This window comes from Papio anubis, chromosome 4 (genome assembly GCF_008728515.1).
Source record: "Papio anubis isolate 15944 chromosome 4, Panubis1.0, whole genome shotgun sequence".
Lineage (NCBI taxonomy): Eukaryota > Metazoa > Chordata > Mammalia > Primates > Cercopithecidae > Papio > Papio anubis.
Window position 1 is genome coordinate 166,800,891 of NC_044979.1, and position 20,024 is coordinate 166,820,914.

Below are 20,024 nucleotides of genomic sequence, written 5' to 3' on the forward strand. Positions count from 1 at the left end.
AGACTTGTAAAGCAGTCAAGGAAAATTCACTTAGGAAAAAATTTAAATGGTATAAATTTGTTTTCCAATGTACATGTACTTAAGTTACTAGCATTTGATTCATTTTGAGGCAATGCAGCCACAAATTATACCATAAGTAGTATGGTACAACAATTTTTAGTTTAGTTGGCATAGTTTTTAAAATTCGCATCTTACTATGACTATTTCAAAGGATGAAACAGCAAAACACAATGTAGATATTTTCAGTAAATAGTTTGCACCAATTAAAATAGATAACATGTCTCAGAGTTTACTGCCTTAGCTCTCCTAATCCATTATGTTTTGCTCTTCTATTTCTCTTCATATTCTTCCATTTCAGTCAAACTTCTAGAAGACATATAAACATGCAATTACTGCATACAGAAATACAAACATGTAGTCACTGCATACAGAAATATGTATCCACATACACACACACAAACTGCTATCGTAGAATTTCTAGAGATATTTTCCCTCCCCTTCAAAGTAACTTTTTCTTTCTTTAAACGCCAATGGTTATAGCTATCCAAAGCCATAACTGACGTAGTAAAAGCATGAAATAAAACTGACACATGGTCATATGTGAATAATATCAGTAGGTATAAATGAATGAAAATATGTTGCAATTATTTTTGTACTTGTAACGATCAGAATATATCCAAAACCTATAGGCCAACATGGTTACCTGCTATACTTAGCAACAATCATTCCAGTAACATCTCTGACATGAATTGTATATGAAATGAAGATCTTGAAACTTTTACTATACCAGAACTTGACTGGTGCTCAGATGGCAGATGGCAAACTGATGTGAAATGATGTGGATCAAATAGAATAGGAAAGAGAATGAGCTGAATGCAAGAGACAGAAGAAACAGATTGATTATTAAATATTAGAGAAAGCATCTATCACCAGATATTGAGAATAACAATAATGAAACAAAAGACAGGCATTTTTACAATCATCTTTGTTTTCAATGGGGGGGGGGGGATTATTCACCATGATACTAGATTGTTAATAACATGGGGCACTGTTTTCCCCATTATCTCCTTCCCTCTTAAGAATAAAATCAGATCCACTAATTACAATAAGGTGTTTTCCAAGGAAGAAGTAAGCTTTAGAAGGCACCTGGCCCTGAGCATACTGTACCACTTTTCTTACAGGGGTGTTTTCCCAAAGACCATCAAATTCTGAAATGCACACACAAGTCTTCCATTTTTAAACTCAGGAGATTTTTTCTGTGTGTATATTTCTAGTACAGATGGGGTTTTGCCATGTTGGCCAGGCTGCTTTCGAACTCCTGGACTCAAGAGATCTTCCCTCCTCAACCTCCCAAAGTGCTGAGATTACAGGCGTGAGCCACCGTGCCCGGCATAAACTCATGAGATATAAAGCTTGTTCCACACCACGTTGTCTTTATTTCTGTGTCTTGGGAAAAAGAACTGGGCCCAGGGAAAAGTGGGCAGGACTTTTACTGTCAGAGAAAGGGATTTTGTACCTTAATGATGCCATCAGAAACCCTTCAAGTGACAGAAATAAACACTTTAAAGGGGATCAGTCCACTACATTATCTAGATATGGTCTCTAACTGGCAATGACAATATTATTCTTCATTCCCCTAGTTTCTTCCAAAGCAAAAGCTTGAAATATACGTAAATTGGGCCAATCATTCATTGCTTCACTCATGGATCAATCTTCCACCAATCAATGGTAATTGGAAAACTTTGGCTTAACCTTCGATTCCCGATTGAGTTGAACGCCAGTGTGCGCAGGATGCTCCAAAGCCATATTATTCCTCTGGAAACACCTTCCAGAGTTGGGCTTATACAAAAAGGCCAGAAAGTCCTACTTTTAACACTTTCATCTGCGGATCTGACAATAACTCTTCAGCTCTGCAGAATGTTAATGGGTCTCTAAAGAATTGTGCTAATCTATAAATAAAGGAATGCAGAAATCCTCTACAGACCAATTTTGTTAAGTAATTAACATGAAAAAAATTGTGAACAGAGATACCATTATCTCCAAAAGCTAGAACCCTCGTACATGAAGGATTCAAAGCACATAGATAGAGAGGTGCTATCATTTATTTTTAACATCCATGTCAGGGCTGACTTTGGTTATGGCCCAAAACAAGTGATTCTTCTGTTTATCCTCCACGTCCATAAGACATTTTAAGAGGCTAATTTGAGCCGGACTGCTCCATTTCCCTGATTCATATGAAGAGCCATGTTTCTTCTTTAAAAAGCCACCTGTGATTTGCTTTTTTTAAAATACAAAAATTGCTGATTGTAGAACTACAAAACTGAGGTACTTGTGGAGATAGTGAAAGTCATTCAGTATTTACAAACATTGTGTTGAATGATGAGATCTTTAAAACGTCATTTTATCCATCCAACTCTTTCTAGGATAAAATTGTGATAGAAAAGCTTTTCATTTTTTTTTCTTTTAGCAGCCCCAAAGAAGATCAATTCACTCCCCTAAGAATATATTCTAGATTCTTCTGAGCCTTACTGATTGTCCTTCCTGAAGACTAAACCCAGGTTCTGAGAGTTCTTGTGGACTGCAGGATGCACCCAGCTGTAGAGAAGCCAGATGTGGGTTCAGTCTCTCCTTTGCAACTGACTGTGACGTGAACTCAGGCAAGCAGCTAAGGCCCTCTGAGCTTCACTTCCTCCATGGGTACAATGGCAAAGTCTCAGCTCTTTCTCAGGCTCAGACCTGATATGACCACTACATAGAACTATTAATGCTATTCGTTATATAAAAATAAAAACAAGCATGCAAGTAAAGTTCTTCTTTCTTCTCTCTCCCCTAACTTAAGGCCATTCACCTGGCTGCCCGTCAGGGGGAAAAAAATGAAACCAGGTTCACTTTGAAAAAGATCAAGGCATTTCTTCCATGGTTTAAGGTGAAAGCAGAGAAAAGGAGCTCAATCATTTGTCCTGTTTCTAAAAAGGCTAATTCTGTGTTCACAAAAGAGGAATTTCCCACCAATGGAGGGCAAACTTATATTTCCTTCCATTTTCCCAAATTCTCAAGATGCTCACAGTGTATCGGTTACTGATTAAAAAGCAGGTGACAAAACGGTACCCACAATATGATGCCACTGAACACATGTACATGTATGTGTGTGGGAAAAAGAATGAATGGTCAAACGTCTAAACGTTTACAATGGTTATTTTTGGATTTTGTGCATAAGAGTGGCCTTAATTTTCTGTTGTGTTCTTCACCTAGATTTTCTAAAAGGTTTGCAATGAGCATGTGATACGTGCATTAGAAATCTATCAAACACACATGTTGAAAGATGCCACTTAGAAGAGTTCCTCTCCTTCCAAAGGTGAAGCATTCACTAATATAATTATGAATATTATCACAAAGGAATGCAATGCTGCTCGAAATGAAAGAGAGGTGTGTTTTAAGCACCTTCCTCTCCCACACGACTCTAGGTTTCCATGTGTGCCTTAGAAGATTCCTACACCCCATTCTGTTCTTGGAGAAACAACCCAAAGCAGCTCCATACCTTGCAAATCAGCTCCAGGGTGTCCCGTGCAGTGTCCCCCGGCCGGACGACCGTCAGGGCAGGCTGATTATTGGGCAGACAGAACCAGGATGGAGTGAAATACTCGTGGACCCAAATGTCGCAGTCAGGGTTGTGCTGGTGAACGTTAGGTAAGACCACTTCTTTCTCCCTCTATAACAAGAAATAAAGTTAGCAGGGCACCAGCACTGGAGCTCTGACAACCCTAGATCCCCAGACTGCACACAGGAATCACCGATTCCTATGAAAATGGCCCAGGGCAGAAGCAGAGGCAGTGGTGGGAGGCAGGGGAACCCTCGGAGAGAGAGAAACTACTGAGAAAGCAGATTTATGGTGCAATGGGGAGATTTCAAACTTCAGCTGTGAGGCAGGCTTCACACCTGGCCCACAGCATCCAGAGGTGATCACGGCATGAATGAGTGGGCATCAAACTTTGGAAGAAAGAAAGAAAGGGGTCACCCATTCAGCTTAGCTTCATGGTTCTTATTGCTTCCACAAACTCATTTCAAGTTTCAAGCAGGGAATTCCTACAGCAAGCATATCTGCCATGTGAACTTTACAGTTCAAAGCAATGATGATGCCCCAATAATTTTTTTCAAAAAAATAATGTTTTAGCACTACATATTTATATTTATAGAGAGCATCATTTTTGTGCTCTCCTTGGACCTTCAGCACGACCCTGGGGACAGAGACAGCTCCATTTTCCAGATGGAGGTCAAAGAACTTGATGGACAACCTCATGGCACAATGTAGCAAAAACAAGCCTCCTTTGCTGCCATCACTGTATCCCCCCATCACTGTATCCCCCCATCACTGTATCCCCCCATCACTGTATCCCCCCCATTACTGTATCCCCCCCATCACTGTATCCCCCCATCACTGTGCCTGAGGACCAGGGAGTGGAAGGAAATTTGTGAATGTGGGAGAAGGGTCTGAAGTCCTCCTTCAGCAGCTGGGTTAAACCTAAGCAAGCTAAGCAGATGAAGCAGAGGATGTTCCTTAGATTGATACAATGTTATGTTGCTTAGATTGATACAATGTTAGGAGCCCATCCCCCACCCCCGAGCCACAAGAAGTAAGCAAGGAAAGAATGATGTTAGATTTCAGCAATGTAAACATAATATTGATGTTCAATATATGCTAAGTAATAGGACTTCATTATTGATTTATAAGCAGGCCACTAGTTGGTAAATATGTACCTACTGATCAGTAAGAACAAGGCTGGTATCAGCAAATTACAAGAAGAAACAAATTTCCCGATGAAAGTTAAGAGGTGGTAATACAACCTCCCTTCATAAGAAGAATGGGATCCAAGAATGGGGAAAATGTTTTAATAAAAGCCACTAAACTAAACCCAACTGCGGAGGGTAATTTCAGCCTTGACTTTGAACAGAGCTGCTTTAGCAGATAAGCTGGACTCCAGGGAAGGAACTGTCAAAAAGCAATCAACATACCTAAATTCCATTAACTATAATTGGAATCTTCTGACTCTGTTCCAGCGTGCCACATTAAATAAATGCCCCTTAGCACTGAATCAACCCAAGTTTTGCATCTAAACACTCTGAGAACAAGGCATTCTAGCCAGGATGTGGGAGAAAGAGGTATCTTGGAAAAATGGAACACCAAAAATGCTACATAGAAATCCAATGGACAAACTTTTGCAGTTTCCAAGTTCTGTGGTCTAGAGAAGATATCTCAGTATTAAATGTGGACTAATAATGGTATGCAAGATGAACTGGCCAACCTCAGAAATGACCAAGTTAACATCAAAAACTATGCTTGCATTGCACATAGGCCCAAAAACTGAGTTTCTTCAAATTTCGTCAGAGACAGATGCTCAGTGGCCATGGATGAGTATTTCCAAAGACAGTGGCCTTTATATCCAGGATAGCATCATTCATTAGCAGTTTGGGTATGAAGGAAAGAAAAGGCCTTCCCATGACCACTCTTCTCTCTTCCCCCTCCAATAGCGGAACTCCTCACGGCACTCTGGATTCTGAAACTCAGTTCCATCTACAACATGAGGCTGAGTCACTGACGACTGACGCTACTTGGTTACATGGCTACTGAGGGCTGAGTTCTGTCATATTGATTCTGAGCCCGAGAACCAGAGGATCACACCAAGGTCACTTTATCAACATCAGACCACCCCCATCCCCCACACAAACAGGCTCCCAGGATCACTACTAGGGTCTTGAAAACGAGAGACATCTATTTATTTAGAGGCTGAAAAAAGTGGCCAATAAAAAAAAAAATCAGTATTTTTATGGGCTTTCAATCAGAGCGGTTTGAAAACCCCTGTTAAATCCAAGCACAAGGCTGAACCAAGTCTGTGAATCTTTTTCTCTTTTCTTTTCTTTTTTTTTTTTTTGAGACAGAGTCTTGCTCTGTTGCCCAGGCTGGAGTGCAGTGGCTCCATCTCTGCTCACTGCAAGCTCTGCCTCCTGGGTTCACGCCATTCTGCTGCCTCAGCCTCCCGAGTAGCTGGGACTACAGGTACCTGCCACCACGCCCAGCTAATGTTTTTCTGTATTTTTAGTAGAGATGGGGTTTCACCATGTTAGCCAGGATGGTCTTGAGCTCCTGACCTCATGATCCGCCCACCTCGGCCTCCCAAAGTGCTGGGATTACAGGCATGAGCCACCGTGCCCGGCCGAATATTTAATTGAATACTTGACTTGGGAGGCAAATGCGTTTTTGTTGTTTTTCTTTTTTAAAAGAACACGCTATCGGAACAGTTCTTTGAAACTAATGGGAGCAAAACAGCATGTGTGGGCAGAGAGGGAGGGCAGTAAGAACACACCTCTTCAGAAGAGAAGTTGTACACAGAAAGAAATTGGCAATGGCATAAAATATTCAGCTATTCAGAACCCAAATTTCCTCTTACATTCTAGTGAGAAAGTCACACATCAAATGGTAAGTATGGGAAATGTGATGTCAGCAGGAGAATGTTCTCGCTACCACTCCGTTTTAAATATAAAATGATTTTCCATCTCTTGTTGACTTATTACATAACTTTTAAAAACTGATCATTTCAGTTTTTAATATTGAGTTTACTTAATTTTAGTAGCTCAAGACAACACGGCACCATGTATATGTTGATGCACTTGCGGTACTTTTAGAAAAGAAAACACATGTTTATTTTTACCTTGCCATCTGGAACAATGTCATCAAATATTCCCTCTAAAGACTTCTTTACAGCTTCGGTTCCCTCTCCAAACACCTGCATATACAAAAGTACCATCTTAAAAAGGAATCTGGGCAACAGGGCATACGAAACCTAGGAAGGGGGAAGGAAATGGGCGTGGCTATGACCAAACCTTTCACACGTGTTCGGATACTCCTACATCAAATCCCAAAGGAGGTACAATAATTTATGGGAGCAGACCTGGAAAAACACATCCCTCTATCTAGATCACTTCCCTATGTCTTTGACAGTTGGGGGAAAAAAAAAAGTTTGCTCTCAAATCTGGATAATTCATCTCTACTTAAAGAAAATAGGCTGCTTGAGCCTAGGAGTTTGAGACCAGCCTGGGCAATATAGTGAGACCTCATCTCTACAAAAAAAAAGAATTACATTAAATTAGCCAGGCACGGTGGTGCGCACCTGTAGTCCCAGCTACTCCAGAGACTAAGGCGAGAGGATCACAAGATGACATCACTGCACTACAATCTGGGCAACGGAGGGAGACCTTATCTCAAAAAAAGTAAAGAAAGAAAGACAATAGGCTAGGCATGGTGGCTCATATCTGTAATCCTGGTACTTTGGGAGGCTGAGGCAGCAGGATTGCTTGAGCCCAGGAGTTCTAGACCAGTTTGCTCAACAGAGTGAGACCCTGTCTCTACAAAAAACGTGAAAATTAGCTATGTATACTGGCATGTTCCTGGAGTCCCAGCTACTTGGGAAGCTGAAGTGGGAGGATCACTTGAGCCCTGGAGGTCAAGGTTGCAGCGAGCTGAGACCACACACCACTGTACTCCAGCCTGGGCAACAGACTGAGACCTTGTCTCAAAAAAAAAAAAAAAAAAAAAAAGACAGAGAAAAATATAAATATATATAAAAGAAACTAGCAAAAGCAACGAGCTAGATAAACCCACAATGAAGCATTTCTCTTATAGCCTCATATACCTGACCAGATACTTATAAATAAAAATGTTTGCTTTGTAATACTTTCTTAAGTAGAGCATGAGAATATTATAGTTTTTTACCTCAACATGGCAACATAGGGTTTTTTTAATTTAAAAAATAGAAAATTGTCTCTTCTTTGAAATGTAATCAATCCTGCTAACTTAAAGATATCATGAAAATCAGAATAGCATGTAGTATCAGGATAATGTACACAATTAAGAAAAAGCCTTTCCTCTATGCAAACAAAACATACAAAAAATACAATGTTTTAAACTTTTTTTTGGTAGAGATTGGGTGTTGCTCTGTTGCCCAAGCTGGTCTCAAACTCCTGGCCTCAAAGAATCCTCCCACCTTTGCTTCCTAAAGTGCTAGGATTACAGGTATGAGCCACCACGCCTAGCCAAAAAAACAAAAAACCAAAAAAACATAATTTTTGTCCATTTCAAATTACAGAATTAATGAGTAGATTTCTACTGGGATGTTTATGGCTAAGCAGAAGGTTCTCAAAAACTCATACTTTGGGGGGGGGAGGGGGGAGGGATTGCATTGGGAGTTATACCTGATGTAAACGACGAGTTGATGGGTGCTGACGAGTTGATGGGTGCAGCACACCAACAAGGCACAAGTATACATATGTAACAAACCTGCATGTTGTGCACATGTACCCTAGAACTTAAAGTATAATAATAATAAAAAAAAACCCTCATACTTTAAGAAAAAATTAAAAGAATTGTTTGACATTACATTGTGCTTTGATTTTAGAAAAATGTGAAAACATTCTATTGAATCCATTTAAATTCAGTCATATATTTCAGTAGAAATGGGCGGTAGCGTAACCTGGTGCCAATCAAGCAGAAGCACATGAACAAAGGGTTTTGCTAGAAAACAAGTCCAAACTGTGAAGTCCAGAAGCAGTGGGCTGAGCCAACGCTCAGGGCAGAAGATACATACACAGTGACACCACCACCTCCCAAAAGAAGAGAAATGGGCCGGGCGTGGTGGCTCACGCCTACAATCCCAGCAATTTGGGAGCCCAAAGCGGGTAGATCACAGGGTCAGGAGTTCGAGACCAGCCTGACCAACATGGTGAAATCCCGTCTCTACTAAAAACACAAAAATTAGCCAGGTGTGGTGGCCGGCGCCTGTAATCCCAGCTACTCAGGAGGCTGAGGCAGGAGAATCGCTTGAACCTGGAAGGCAGAGGTTGCAGTGAGCCGAGATCACGCCATTGCACTCCAGCATGGGTGACAGAGTGAGACTCTGTCTCAAAAAAAAAAAAAAAAAAAAAAGAGAGAAATGCTGATCATTCATGTCCTCCTTTTGCAGGTTTTAACTGAGAACCATCAAGTCTCTTACGTGATTTTTTCTGATGAAATGTTGACTTTCCTCCACAGTTTTTTCTTTAGATTTACATAAAAGCAAAACCCATGGAAGAAAGCTCAATGATCTACTCTCCCCAAAGACCACAGGACAAACTGCAAAACTGCTTCAGTCTCACACTCGCTTAGCATTTGCTCATCTGCTCTCTGCAGGTTCCATCAAGGATAGGGAAATGCCACATTGAAACAGTGAGTATCAGCCAGGCGTGGTGGCCCACGTCTATAATCCCAGCACTTTGGGAGGCCGAAGTAGGCAAATCACTTGAGGTTAAGAGTTCGAGATCAGTTTGGCCAACATAGTGAAACCCTGTCTCTACTAAAATTATAAAAATAATTAGCTATTAGCTGTGCATGGTGGTAAGCATCTGTAATCCCAGTCACTCAGGCTGAGGCAGGAGAACCGCTTTAACTGGGAGGCAGAGGATGTAGTGAGCCCAGACTGCACCACTGCACTCCATCCTGGGCGACAGAGCGAGGCTCCATCACAAACAAAACAAAACAAGCCAGTGAGTATCATAGTCAGCTAAGGGACTCAGTGCATCAGCTTTCAGGACTAATCTCTTTTCTAAAATTCATTTCTTAAGTAAGTTAATGGCTGGAACTGTCAGAGCAAGAGATCATTCTATCAAGTCAGTCGATGACGTCTTCTCACTTTGCATAAGGGCACGGGGTGAAGAGGTCAAACTAGCAGTCTTAGTCATGACCTCCAAAATGCTGAAGGCCTGACTTTCCAGCCACTGAAGCCCACAAACGGAACATTCTTCTTCCGAAAGACTACAGATGCTCATGTACCTTTAGTCCCTCAAATCTAAACAAGCAGTTCTGGAGCTACTCATTTCTCAAAGTCTAAGGACAAGGATGACAACAACAACAGACAGTGAGCTTCCCGGAAGTAACCCCAGCAGGAGCCTGGCCTTGGCGAGTGAAGAAGTCAAAGAAGTCAAATTAATGGGGAAGAATTGGGTGGCTGCACATGGTCAGTGGACACCTGTCATGGCACCAGGCTATGCTGTGCCCTCATGACATACCAAAATCCCGTTCCAGCCCCTGGACCTGAGCAGAAGGAGGCCGTGGCAGTGAGCAAGCTCTCTCGGATTCCTGGCTCCTCGTTCCAGTAGGCAGAGGATCTGCCCATTTAATGTCAACCCCAAAAAGTGAAGGGCAGAGAATAATCAGTTTCATGCAGTGCCAGAGGCAGCTTAAAAAAGCATGGCCAGGCACAGTGGCTCACACCTGTAATCCCAGCACTTGGGGAGGCTAAGGCAGGTGGATCACGAGGTCAGCAGTTCAAGACCAGCCTGGCCAATATGGTGAAATCCCATCTCTACTAAAAATACAAAAATTAGCCGGGCGTGGTGGTGCGTGCCCATAGTCCCAGCTACTCGGGAGGCTGAGGCAGAAGAATCACTTGAACCAGGGAGGTGGAGGTTGCAGTGAGCCGAGATTGTGCCACTGCACTCCAGCCTGGTGACAAAGTGAAACTCCGTCTAAAAAAAAAAAAAAAAAGACTGCACTCAGGTGCCCACTTGGCTTCATTATAGAGCCCTGCTTTTTCCTGAAGACTCAGGGTGAATTGTGCGCTTTGAGTAGGTCTGTAATTAACAAGGGTTTGGAAAGGATGCAGGTGGGAAACTGCAGCTTGATGACAGACTAATAGTAGAGTTCAACGTTATGGGTATGCATTACCTATTAAAAGTATCTAGCACAGCTAGCTTCTTTGTGTCAACTAGTTGATTTTAAATAACACTCAGCCTCAGTGAAGAAACACATACATCCCAAATTGAGGTGGCCACAGAAGCGATCTGTGTGGGCTCGCTTTTCATCTGCTCTGAAACCTACCTGATTGATACTTGGACGTCCCTGCTTCTTTTTGGAGGTAGTATCCAGACCCCACAGAGAAGAAAACCTGCTCCTTCGCTTGCTTGCGGATCTGGACATGGCCTGAGTACGTCTTCTCACTCCAGTTTCACCAGTGCGTGCTGCCACCTGAGGACGGCAAGGACAAGCAGCCACAAGGGAGAGGCGTCAGGACCATTCACCTATGTCTTCAGGTCCCCATAAGTCCCACCCTTCAAAAAACCCTCTTCCATCATGCCAGCCTACCCTGACCTCAACGCCTAAAGTATTTAATCCATGACCCAGACATACTGGGACTTTGAGAGCCCTTCATAGATTCAGAATGGAAATGAAAGGTTGGCAAATTCAATCCTTGTTTGAAATCACCAGCAAAAATACATAATATAGGAATAAAACATATATATTCTGTTTCCGAAAATGGCGTGTCCTTCTGGTCACAGGCTTGAACTACAACAGCAAGGGAAATGAGCCAGGCTTTCTCTCCAAATGCCACAGAGCTGTTTCTGCATTCTACTGAAAAATGGTGCTCAAGCGTCAGCAACAATAGTGGAAAAACAGCAGAGTTTTGTTCCTGGGTTTCCAGGTTAAATCTAAAATTACCAATCTCTACTATTTTGTTTTCTCAGGATAGATATAATCACGTTTCAAAATCAGGCAATTTGATGGTTGGCCCCCAATATCCATCCTCTATTCCATCTTAGTCAGAAAAATCTCAAAAGTAGGCCAGGTGCGGTGGCTCATGCCTGTAATCCCAGCGCTTTGGGAGGCTGAGGCGGGTGGATCACCTGAGGTCAGGAGTTCGAGACCAGCCTGGCCAACATGGTGAAACCCTGTCTTTACTAAAAAAACACAAAAATTAGCCGGGCGTGGTGACAGTCACCTGTAATTCCAGCTACTTGGGAGGCTGAGACAGGAGAATTGCTTGAACCCAGGAGGTGGAGGTTGAAGTGAGCTGAGATCACGCCACTGCACTCTAGCCTGGGCGACAGAGCGAGACTCTGTCTCAAAATAAAAAAAAAAAAAAGGAAAATCTCAAATACCTCAAATGTAAGTGAGCATGCAGCCACTAAGTCCAAGATGACTTATTTTCCTTGCAGCAGGGCATGGATTGGGCTTAAGTTCTGGTCAATGGCACATAAGCAAAAAAACTATTTGCAACTTTCAGGAACTGTGCTCAATGGGAGGTGGTCTTCTGTTATCCTTTCCGCTATCCTATCTGTTTTCTTTTTCCTGATAAAAGGAAGGTGTGTGTTGCGGTCGAGGATGTCCCTACCCAAGCCTTTTCAAGGATGGCAGAATAACATGACAAAAGGGACCGGGCTCACTGAAGATGAAGGCACCTTACCAGACTTGCATCGCTTACATGTCCTATGTTTAGGTAAATGGGAAAGAAAACTTGTATTTTTTTGTCAAACAAAAGCTAAACTCTGTCGAGATATTACAATGTACCAGCAACCCAGAGAAGCATTTCTTTTTCTTTTTCTTTTTTTTTTTAAGATGGAGTCTTGCTCTGTCGCCCAGGCTGGAGTCCAGTGGCGTGATCCCAGAGAAGCATTTCACAAGGGAACACCCTAAATGTCAATCTGTCACCAGGATAACTGCTCAAGTAGAATCTCCACAAGGACTCCAGAAAGTCCTCCCAGGCAAAACATTCAGGCTTGAACTTTATCCTACAGGTGGCAAAAGAACTTTATCCCAGGAACTTAAGGGAACTTCTGCCAGAAGGTGTCTCCATGGGCCACCCACGGGCTTGCCTTTCAGCAAAAAAAGGGAGTGGCCGGAGGAACAGCGAGTCAGACTTGAAATGAAACTTCTCCACCCACTCTTTTGTTGCCAGAGGTGAATGTCTTGGAACCTACTTGTAGATTCCCACACAGGCAGCTCCCGATGTGACAGATGCCAATTGGCAGCAATGTAGGGGATGAGGCACTGTTGGTAACATGAGGGGCCTCCCCAGCAGTCAGCGTGTTGGTTGGAAGGCATGCCTCTCTGGGGCTTCAGTATTGACAATGTAAACACCGCAGAAGCCCCATGGGTGGATTGGCAGGGACCCCTACGTACATTAAAAACGGGAATCAAAACAGCTTCTCTACAAGGGTATTTAGAGGGAAGGTTTTTGGACCCAAACAAAAATAGGAAGATGAGGGAGCTGAGAGGTCTTGCATTTTGCATTTTCTCAGCTTGGCAGGTTAAAAACAAAACAAAACAAAAAAACCCAGATCAGGGCATAGAAAAATGTGGTATCCAAGACACCGGTGGGAATTTTCATGAGAAAGATCTTAATCTAAGATTACACTGGAGATGTCACAGGGAACAAAATCACAAGACAAACACACCGTAAGATATGCAAACATCTTCTCTATTTTCATCACTTTCTCCGTTAAAGGTAAATAAAGGTTGTAAAACGAATAAATTATAACATGCAGACACACATAGGCTCACATGACTATGTCAACACTGAATAAATGGTGTTAAAAATTTTAAATTCTAAAGGAAAAAAATGTCCATTTGGCCTCATGGTCATACAGTCATTTTACAAACAAATCCAGTCATTAATAGTGACACATACATAGAGGCAGCCATATAAATATGTTGACATATATTACCGTTTGCTTTCTTCATACACACAGCAATACCTGTACTTACCGTGTCTAGTTAATTGTTTACTTATTTCTTACCCTTCTCTCCCACAAGAATAAAAGCTTCAAGAGGACAGAAACTCTGTGCTGTTCACTATAGTCCTAATCACAAGGATAAAACTGACAGATGCCAGGCACTTACATATATTTGTTGCTTGAACAAATAAATACATAAATACTACAAAGCAAAAGCATATCCCTATGTAACATGGTGACAACAATGAAAAGGTAACTCTTCAGTTTACAATTTCCAGACAAAGAGAGCATGAAAGAGAAATCCATACACCCAAAAATATTCTCAGTTAACCAGCTGACTAGTTAGTTTAGCCTGTTTAACAAAACACTTCACTTAAGTTTCTTATAAGCAGTATTCTCAATTGCTTGGAGCCTTGTAAACTGCAAAAGTAACCACTACCTCCAAGACAATAATGACTCAAAATGAGCAAAGGGATTTAGAAAAAGGGCTGGCAGAAGAACTGCTGGACCAGAGCTCAAGAGTTTCTCAATGATCTTTGCCCAGACAATGCCTCCCTTTGTGGCCTGAACCTGATTACTCTATCATTCTGCTCATCTGTGCAAACAAGAACAATGATAACCTTCTTTCAAAGAGTACAGCGGGGGCCCTTCAGTTAATTACTGCAAATCACGCAGCATTACGGGAAGCTTTCTCAGTGAATGCTACTTCAATTGTAGCTCCACTCTCCCCGACCCAGCCCTGTTACCCTCACACCTCCTCCTTCCTCCTCCCCTACTGAAAAGAAGAAAAAAAAAGAATCTGGACAAAGACTAAATTGAAGAATGTTTCAACCCCAAGGAGAAAAAAAATCCCAGGGGTCAAATGACAAGGAGAGGAGGGAAAGAAAATAAGAGTCCCTAATAAATCAGATTGTAAAATTCCCTGCCCGGGATCTTCCACAGGAGCTAAAGCAACAAATAGGAACAGACACCCAACAGGCTCGCCTGATTAGTTCTGTCTGAAATGAAACCCCTCACAGAAAAGAGAAGTTGCAGGAACATATTGAAACACCCAGACTTGTATCACTGACAAAGCGAGCAAAAATCCAACAAAGGAACAGACAGTTGAACGTATGGACTTCAATACTCTTTAAAACCACTGACCAAAACACCTCAGAGTAACTAACTCTCCCATCCCCATCTTCAGCTGGCCAAATTTTTTTTTTTTTTTTTTGAGACGGAGTCTTGCTCTGTCGCCCAGGCTGGGGTGCAGCGGCCAGATCTCAGCTCACTGCAAGCTCCGCCTCCCGGGTTCGCGCCATTCTCCTGCCTCAGCCTCCCGAGTAGCTGGGACTACAGGCGCCCGCCACCTTGCTTGGCTAGTTTTTTGTATATTTTAGTAGAGACGGGGTTTCACCGTGTTAGCCAGGATGGTCTCGATCTCCTGACCTCGTGATCCGCCCGTCTCGGCCTCCCAAAGTGCTGGGATTACAGGCTTGAGCCACCGCGCCCGGCCCAGCTGGCCAAATTTTAATAGCCTGCCCCTTGAAAGAAAAGTATACACACACATCACAGGCATTGAGACGAAGGAAATTAGAGGGTCCGAAGATGAATTATGGAAGAGTAAAACGGTAACTTTCTCAGGGAGGTTGCACCCAATGACTTTGAAGAAAATAATGAAAGCATACAAGTTTTAGGGAGAAAGCAAAATTATTTTCTCCAAAATCTAGAAGGTACAGTAAGAGGAGGGAGCCACTTCGATTCTCAAGGTTTAGTATTAATACAGATGGTACCTCAATGACACCACGAGTTCCCTTCATAAAAATGTGCCCTCAATGGATGATATTCTGACGAGGAGATAGAATTTCTATCCTAGTTTTTTTTGTTTGTTTTTGATTTGCAGAATAGGCGAACTGAGATTTGGCTAAGTTAAAAATCAGTGTCCAGGTCTCCGAGAAATAGATCTGGAGTCAAAAACTGAAAACCTTTTGTAAGTTTATTCAACACAGCACTTTGTCCCACTACTGAAAAAACAGGGTTTAATAGCTGTATGGAGAGGTGGTAGCCAGGGAGACCAAGAGCTGAGCTGTAATTAGCAGAACAAATCAGGATGCCAGTTTTAATAACTCCAGAAATTGGTTTAAGACTTCTTTAAAAATGTAAATCTACCCCTAATTATCTGAATGATGATGCTAATCTATTTATAAAGAATACAAACGCCTCTGACTGAATTATAGCTCTGAATGCAATCGAAGGGTACAGCTGACAAAGCAAGAGAAGAACAGCACAGCTAAGGTTTTACAAAGCTGTTTCTGGAACCTGAGACTTAACATTTAATTCCCTAGCAAATGTGCTAAGGTGCAGTACATTTTAAGTGGGTGTCGACTTGGATAGACTAAAACCATGTTACTCATACAGCAATTTTTGAGAAGGAGCCAAAAGTACACAAAGCTGCTCGCAATTTAGCAAGTACATGAAATTACAGATTATAAACACACAACACGACTACACAGTCTGCTGCCGTAGAGGTCAGATGGAAATTCCCTTCCTCAAGCAACGCATATGTTCAGCCAGCGAATCACAGAGGTCGCCTTGCTCTAATGCATCGGGTATTTGTGGTCATCAAAACAACAGTAAAAATAAAGTGAAATGGAGATCTCCAAAGAGATCTGTGTTCCATATATGGTGTATGTATTATGTGTATGTGAGTGATTGAGTGAAAGAGACAGAATGAGAATGCGTGTGTGTGTGTGTATTTTTTTTTTTTTTTTTTTTTTTTTTTTGAGACAGAGTCTCACTCTGTCACCTAGGCTGGAGTGCAGTGGTACGATCTTGGCTCACTGCAACCTCCTCCCAGGTTCAAGCAATTCTCAGGCCTCGGCCTCCCGAGTAGCTGGGATTACAGGTGTGCGCCAACACACCCAGGTAATTTCTGTACTTTTAATAGAAACGGGGTTTCACCATGTTGGCCAGGCTGGTCTCGAACTCCTGACCTCAGGTGATCCGCCTGCGTTGGCCTCCCGCAGTGCTGAGCCATCATACCCAGCCTGAGAATGCATTGATGTATGAGAGTGAGCACTCCACTCACCATTACCACAAAGTTAATATAAAAAATAGGTATTTGGGTTCCAAACATGACACTGCCTGAAGACGACAAGAGCTATCAACAAATACTACATGTGAGCAACGCTGAAGATGAAGATGGTACCTTTCATATTTTCTTTGCACAACAGCTTAGGCCACCCCCATCAAGAGATGCTTAAGTAATATATTTTGGACAGGTTTAAATGGAACTTTGCATCCACTGCAATAGGAGGGCATTTCAGAAATCCACACACAGCAGGAAGCTCGAAAAACAGGAGACTCTTGTCAAGTCCTGCTCAGGATTAAGTGTCAAGCTTAATGTTTTTCAAAAATTCATTAGCTTCTACTCACCAGGGCATGAAACGATGATACGGAAAAGATTCCAAGGCGGCCCATGGCCACTTTCGTTGGTCGACTTGCAAAAGCAAGAAGCCTTTTGGGGTTTGGCAGCTCCCCACCCTGCAGGCTGGCTAAATAACAGCGGAAACGAAAGAGGTCCATTTGGAACTGCTCGAGATTTTGCTCCCAGACAAAGATCTACAGTAGTGAAAACACGGGAAAAGAAAAAGTGAGAACACGGGAAACAAATGTTAATATTTTCATCCTATACAAATCTACATGTCGTAAAGGCATTCACTATAATCCTAAGGAATAAACAACAGGTACCTAAGTTTCTTAGTTACTTATGTTTCCTTCTGCAAAGATCTACAGCCATAAATTCAGCATCATAAATAGAAAATGACAAGTTCTTCTGTTCCCTCCTATCTTGGAGTTCGTACTGGGGGCATGATACGTCTGTCAACTCCAAGCTCTGGGCCACAAACACAAGACTGAAGAAGTAAAAATGTAGAGATTTCCATCACCAGAGAACTATATGACTTAACAAGAGGTGGGTTTTCACATAAAGAAAAGTGAGACGAATTAAAGGCTAGAAGCACTCGACCAAGTGCTTTTGGGAAGAGCGTGGTAGCCTGGAACAAAGGGTGGAAACGGAACACAAGACGGTGGAGACCTAGGCTTCTGGAATACAAAGTTCCAGCTGTAGCATGTCTCTGAGACATTCCCTCATTTTTCAAAGTGGCAAAATAATACCTACCTCATAAGGCTGTTGGGATGTTTGAAAAAGATAATACAAGCCTAAGGACAAGGTCTGGCATAGAGCGAAGGCTCAGTGATGCTGACAGATAATGATGAATAGCTGAAATCTCCCTTTGTGCTTCGACAAAATATAGTATCACTGTACACACGTGTTCACAGCAGCACTGTTCGCAAAAGGTGGAAACAGCTCGAATGTCCATCAACAAATGGCCAATAAACACACCATGGTGTATACATACAACAGAATACGATTCAGCCAGCACTCAGGAGTAAAGTGCTGATGTATGCTACCACATGGATCCACCTCCAAAACATGAAGCTCAGGGAAGGAGCCAGACACAAGAGGCCACGTACTGTGGAATTCCATTCACATGAAACATCTAGAATAGGCAAATCCAAGAAGACAGTGCCGGGGGCAGAGGCGAGCAACTGCTTCACAGGTATGGGGTTACCTTTTGGTGCAGATTAACACATTTCAGGGCTAGATGAGGTAGTGGCTGCACCACATTGTACACATACTCAATGCTACTGAATTGTTCGTGTTAAAATGGTTGATTTTACATTATGTGAATTTTGGGTCAATTTTAAAAAACACAATGTCAGGTAACAAAGGGAAACCCTAGAGGGAGAGAAATGTGGAAGGCCCATGTCAATTGTTCAAATATTTAAATATCATTTATTCATGTAATTCTTTCCTAAGCGAAGGACAAAGCGTCAAAGCATTACCAGATAGCTGTTACTGACAGCTGAATAGCAGGCAAAAATGTCCTTTGTTCATTTCACTCAATCTTTTCTGTTTAGCATGAAATATGCACATATAAAGCAATTTTATATATATATATATTTATATCTAGATATATAGAGAGATAGTCTTGCTCTGTCACCCAGGCTGGAGTACAGTGGTACAATCTTGGCCCACCACAGCCTCCACCTCCCAGGCTCAGATGATCCTCCCATCTCGGCCTCCTGAGACTATAGTTGTGACTAATTTTTGTATTTTTTGTGTAGAGATGGGGTTTTGCCATGTTGGCCAGGCTGGTCTTGAACTCCTGGGCTCAAACGAATATGCCCACCTCAGCCTCCCAAAGTGCTAGGATTACAGGCATGAGCCACCACGCCCAGCCAGATATATCTTTTGAATGTACTTTACCTTTTCCAAATTAAGAATTCAAAATTTACTGAGGAGTAAGAAATGAGTCCCCACCATAAGAGAACTCCAGGTCCGTCTGATAATATGGGAAATGAAATTGCAAACTTTCCAGTTACACAGATCCCCTAGAACAGCACATCCTTGGTGGGGGCCGGGGGCTCCTCTATTGGGTTTCCGTCTTTCAATGTAGTATTGTTATGTTTAGTTGTTAACAATCAGCTACGAACAAAGAGTGAAGAACACCGACAGTCACAATAAAGAACTCAGCATCCTGGATGACAGGCTGTCGAGGAGATATCTGATGATGTTTCACGATTCCAAAACAGCAAAAAAAAGAAAAAAAACCTTTTAGAGACCTAACAATTTTGTCTGGATCTAAACACGGAAGAACGATTACCTGATCTAATATTGTTTTCTTTTTCTTTGAGTCAGTGACTGAAGACAGCTGCATTTCGCCCATTTTCTTCATCTTTTCATCCATGTCAATCTTCTGTTCCAGTTTTTTGATCTCTGATTTCAAGAGTCGGAGCGTGTCTTCCTTGTGGTGGTGTCTTGCGACCGCAGTGGCGCAGGCAGAGTGGATGGCGGTGATCCAGTTTTCGAGCTCCGTCTGGCTAGTGGTCTGTACCAGGAAGAAGGGGCAGGTAGAAAAAGGCACCTCTTAGGAACTTAAGAAAAATGAACCGGAGCATTTCCAGAGAAGCAATGCCTGGCAGTCGAGGTGACAGGTCTAGACACCCACGGATAAAGCTAACCTGACCTCCTCTTCCTTCAGGAAATTAGTAACAAAAAGTGAGTCTCAGGTCAGATGCCCACTCTCCCCTCCTCTCCTTCAAGGGCTGTCCTGAACGAAGCCACCACGTCTGCTCACTCAATGTACTTATTGAATTCACATGTGAAAGTGACACTCCTAACACAGACAACTTGGTGTCTACTCACGAGGGTGCCTGTGAAGTAAAGGTCGGTTTCCAGATAAGTCTGGTCAGTCACAGGGCATGAGTGGGACTGAGGGACATTACTGACATAGGAAGCTACAACAGCCCTGCCCTCGTGAACCACTGCAACCCAGATCCAAAGGTCCTATCCTGGTGCTAAGCAGCAAGACAGAACTAGGGCTGGGGAAGCGGTCAGGTAGCCAGAAGAAATACTGTCTTTGGGGACTCCATGGGAGCCTCTA

General features: G+C 42.5%; 1 protein-coding gene across 7 annotated transcripts in view; it reads right to left on the bottom strand.

The window, feature by feature from the left end:
- The window catches only part of TIAM1 (TIAM Rac1 associated GEF 1), a 293,585-nt gene that overhangs the window by 88,432 nt on the left and 185,129 nt on the right, over positions 1-20,024 (bottom strand). For all 7 annotated transcript variants that reach the window (XM_003895546.4, XM_009202373.4, XM_017956476.3 and 4 more), the window contains 5 exons: positions 19,245-19,469; positions 16,951-17,136; positions 10,904-11,050; positions 6,705-6,779; positions 3,539-3,709 (listed from right to left, as the gene is read on the bottom strand). In XM_003895546.4, coding sequence (XP_003895595.2) covers positions 3,539-3,709; positions 6,705-6,779; positions 10,904-11,050; positions 16,951-17,136; positions 19,245-19,469 — 804 coding nt within the window. The remainder of the gene's footprint in view (positions 1-3,538; positions 3,710-6,704; positions 6,780-10,903; positions 11,051-16,950; positions 17,137-19,244; positions 19,470-20,024) is intronic.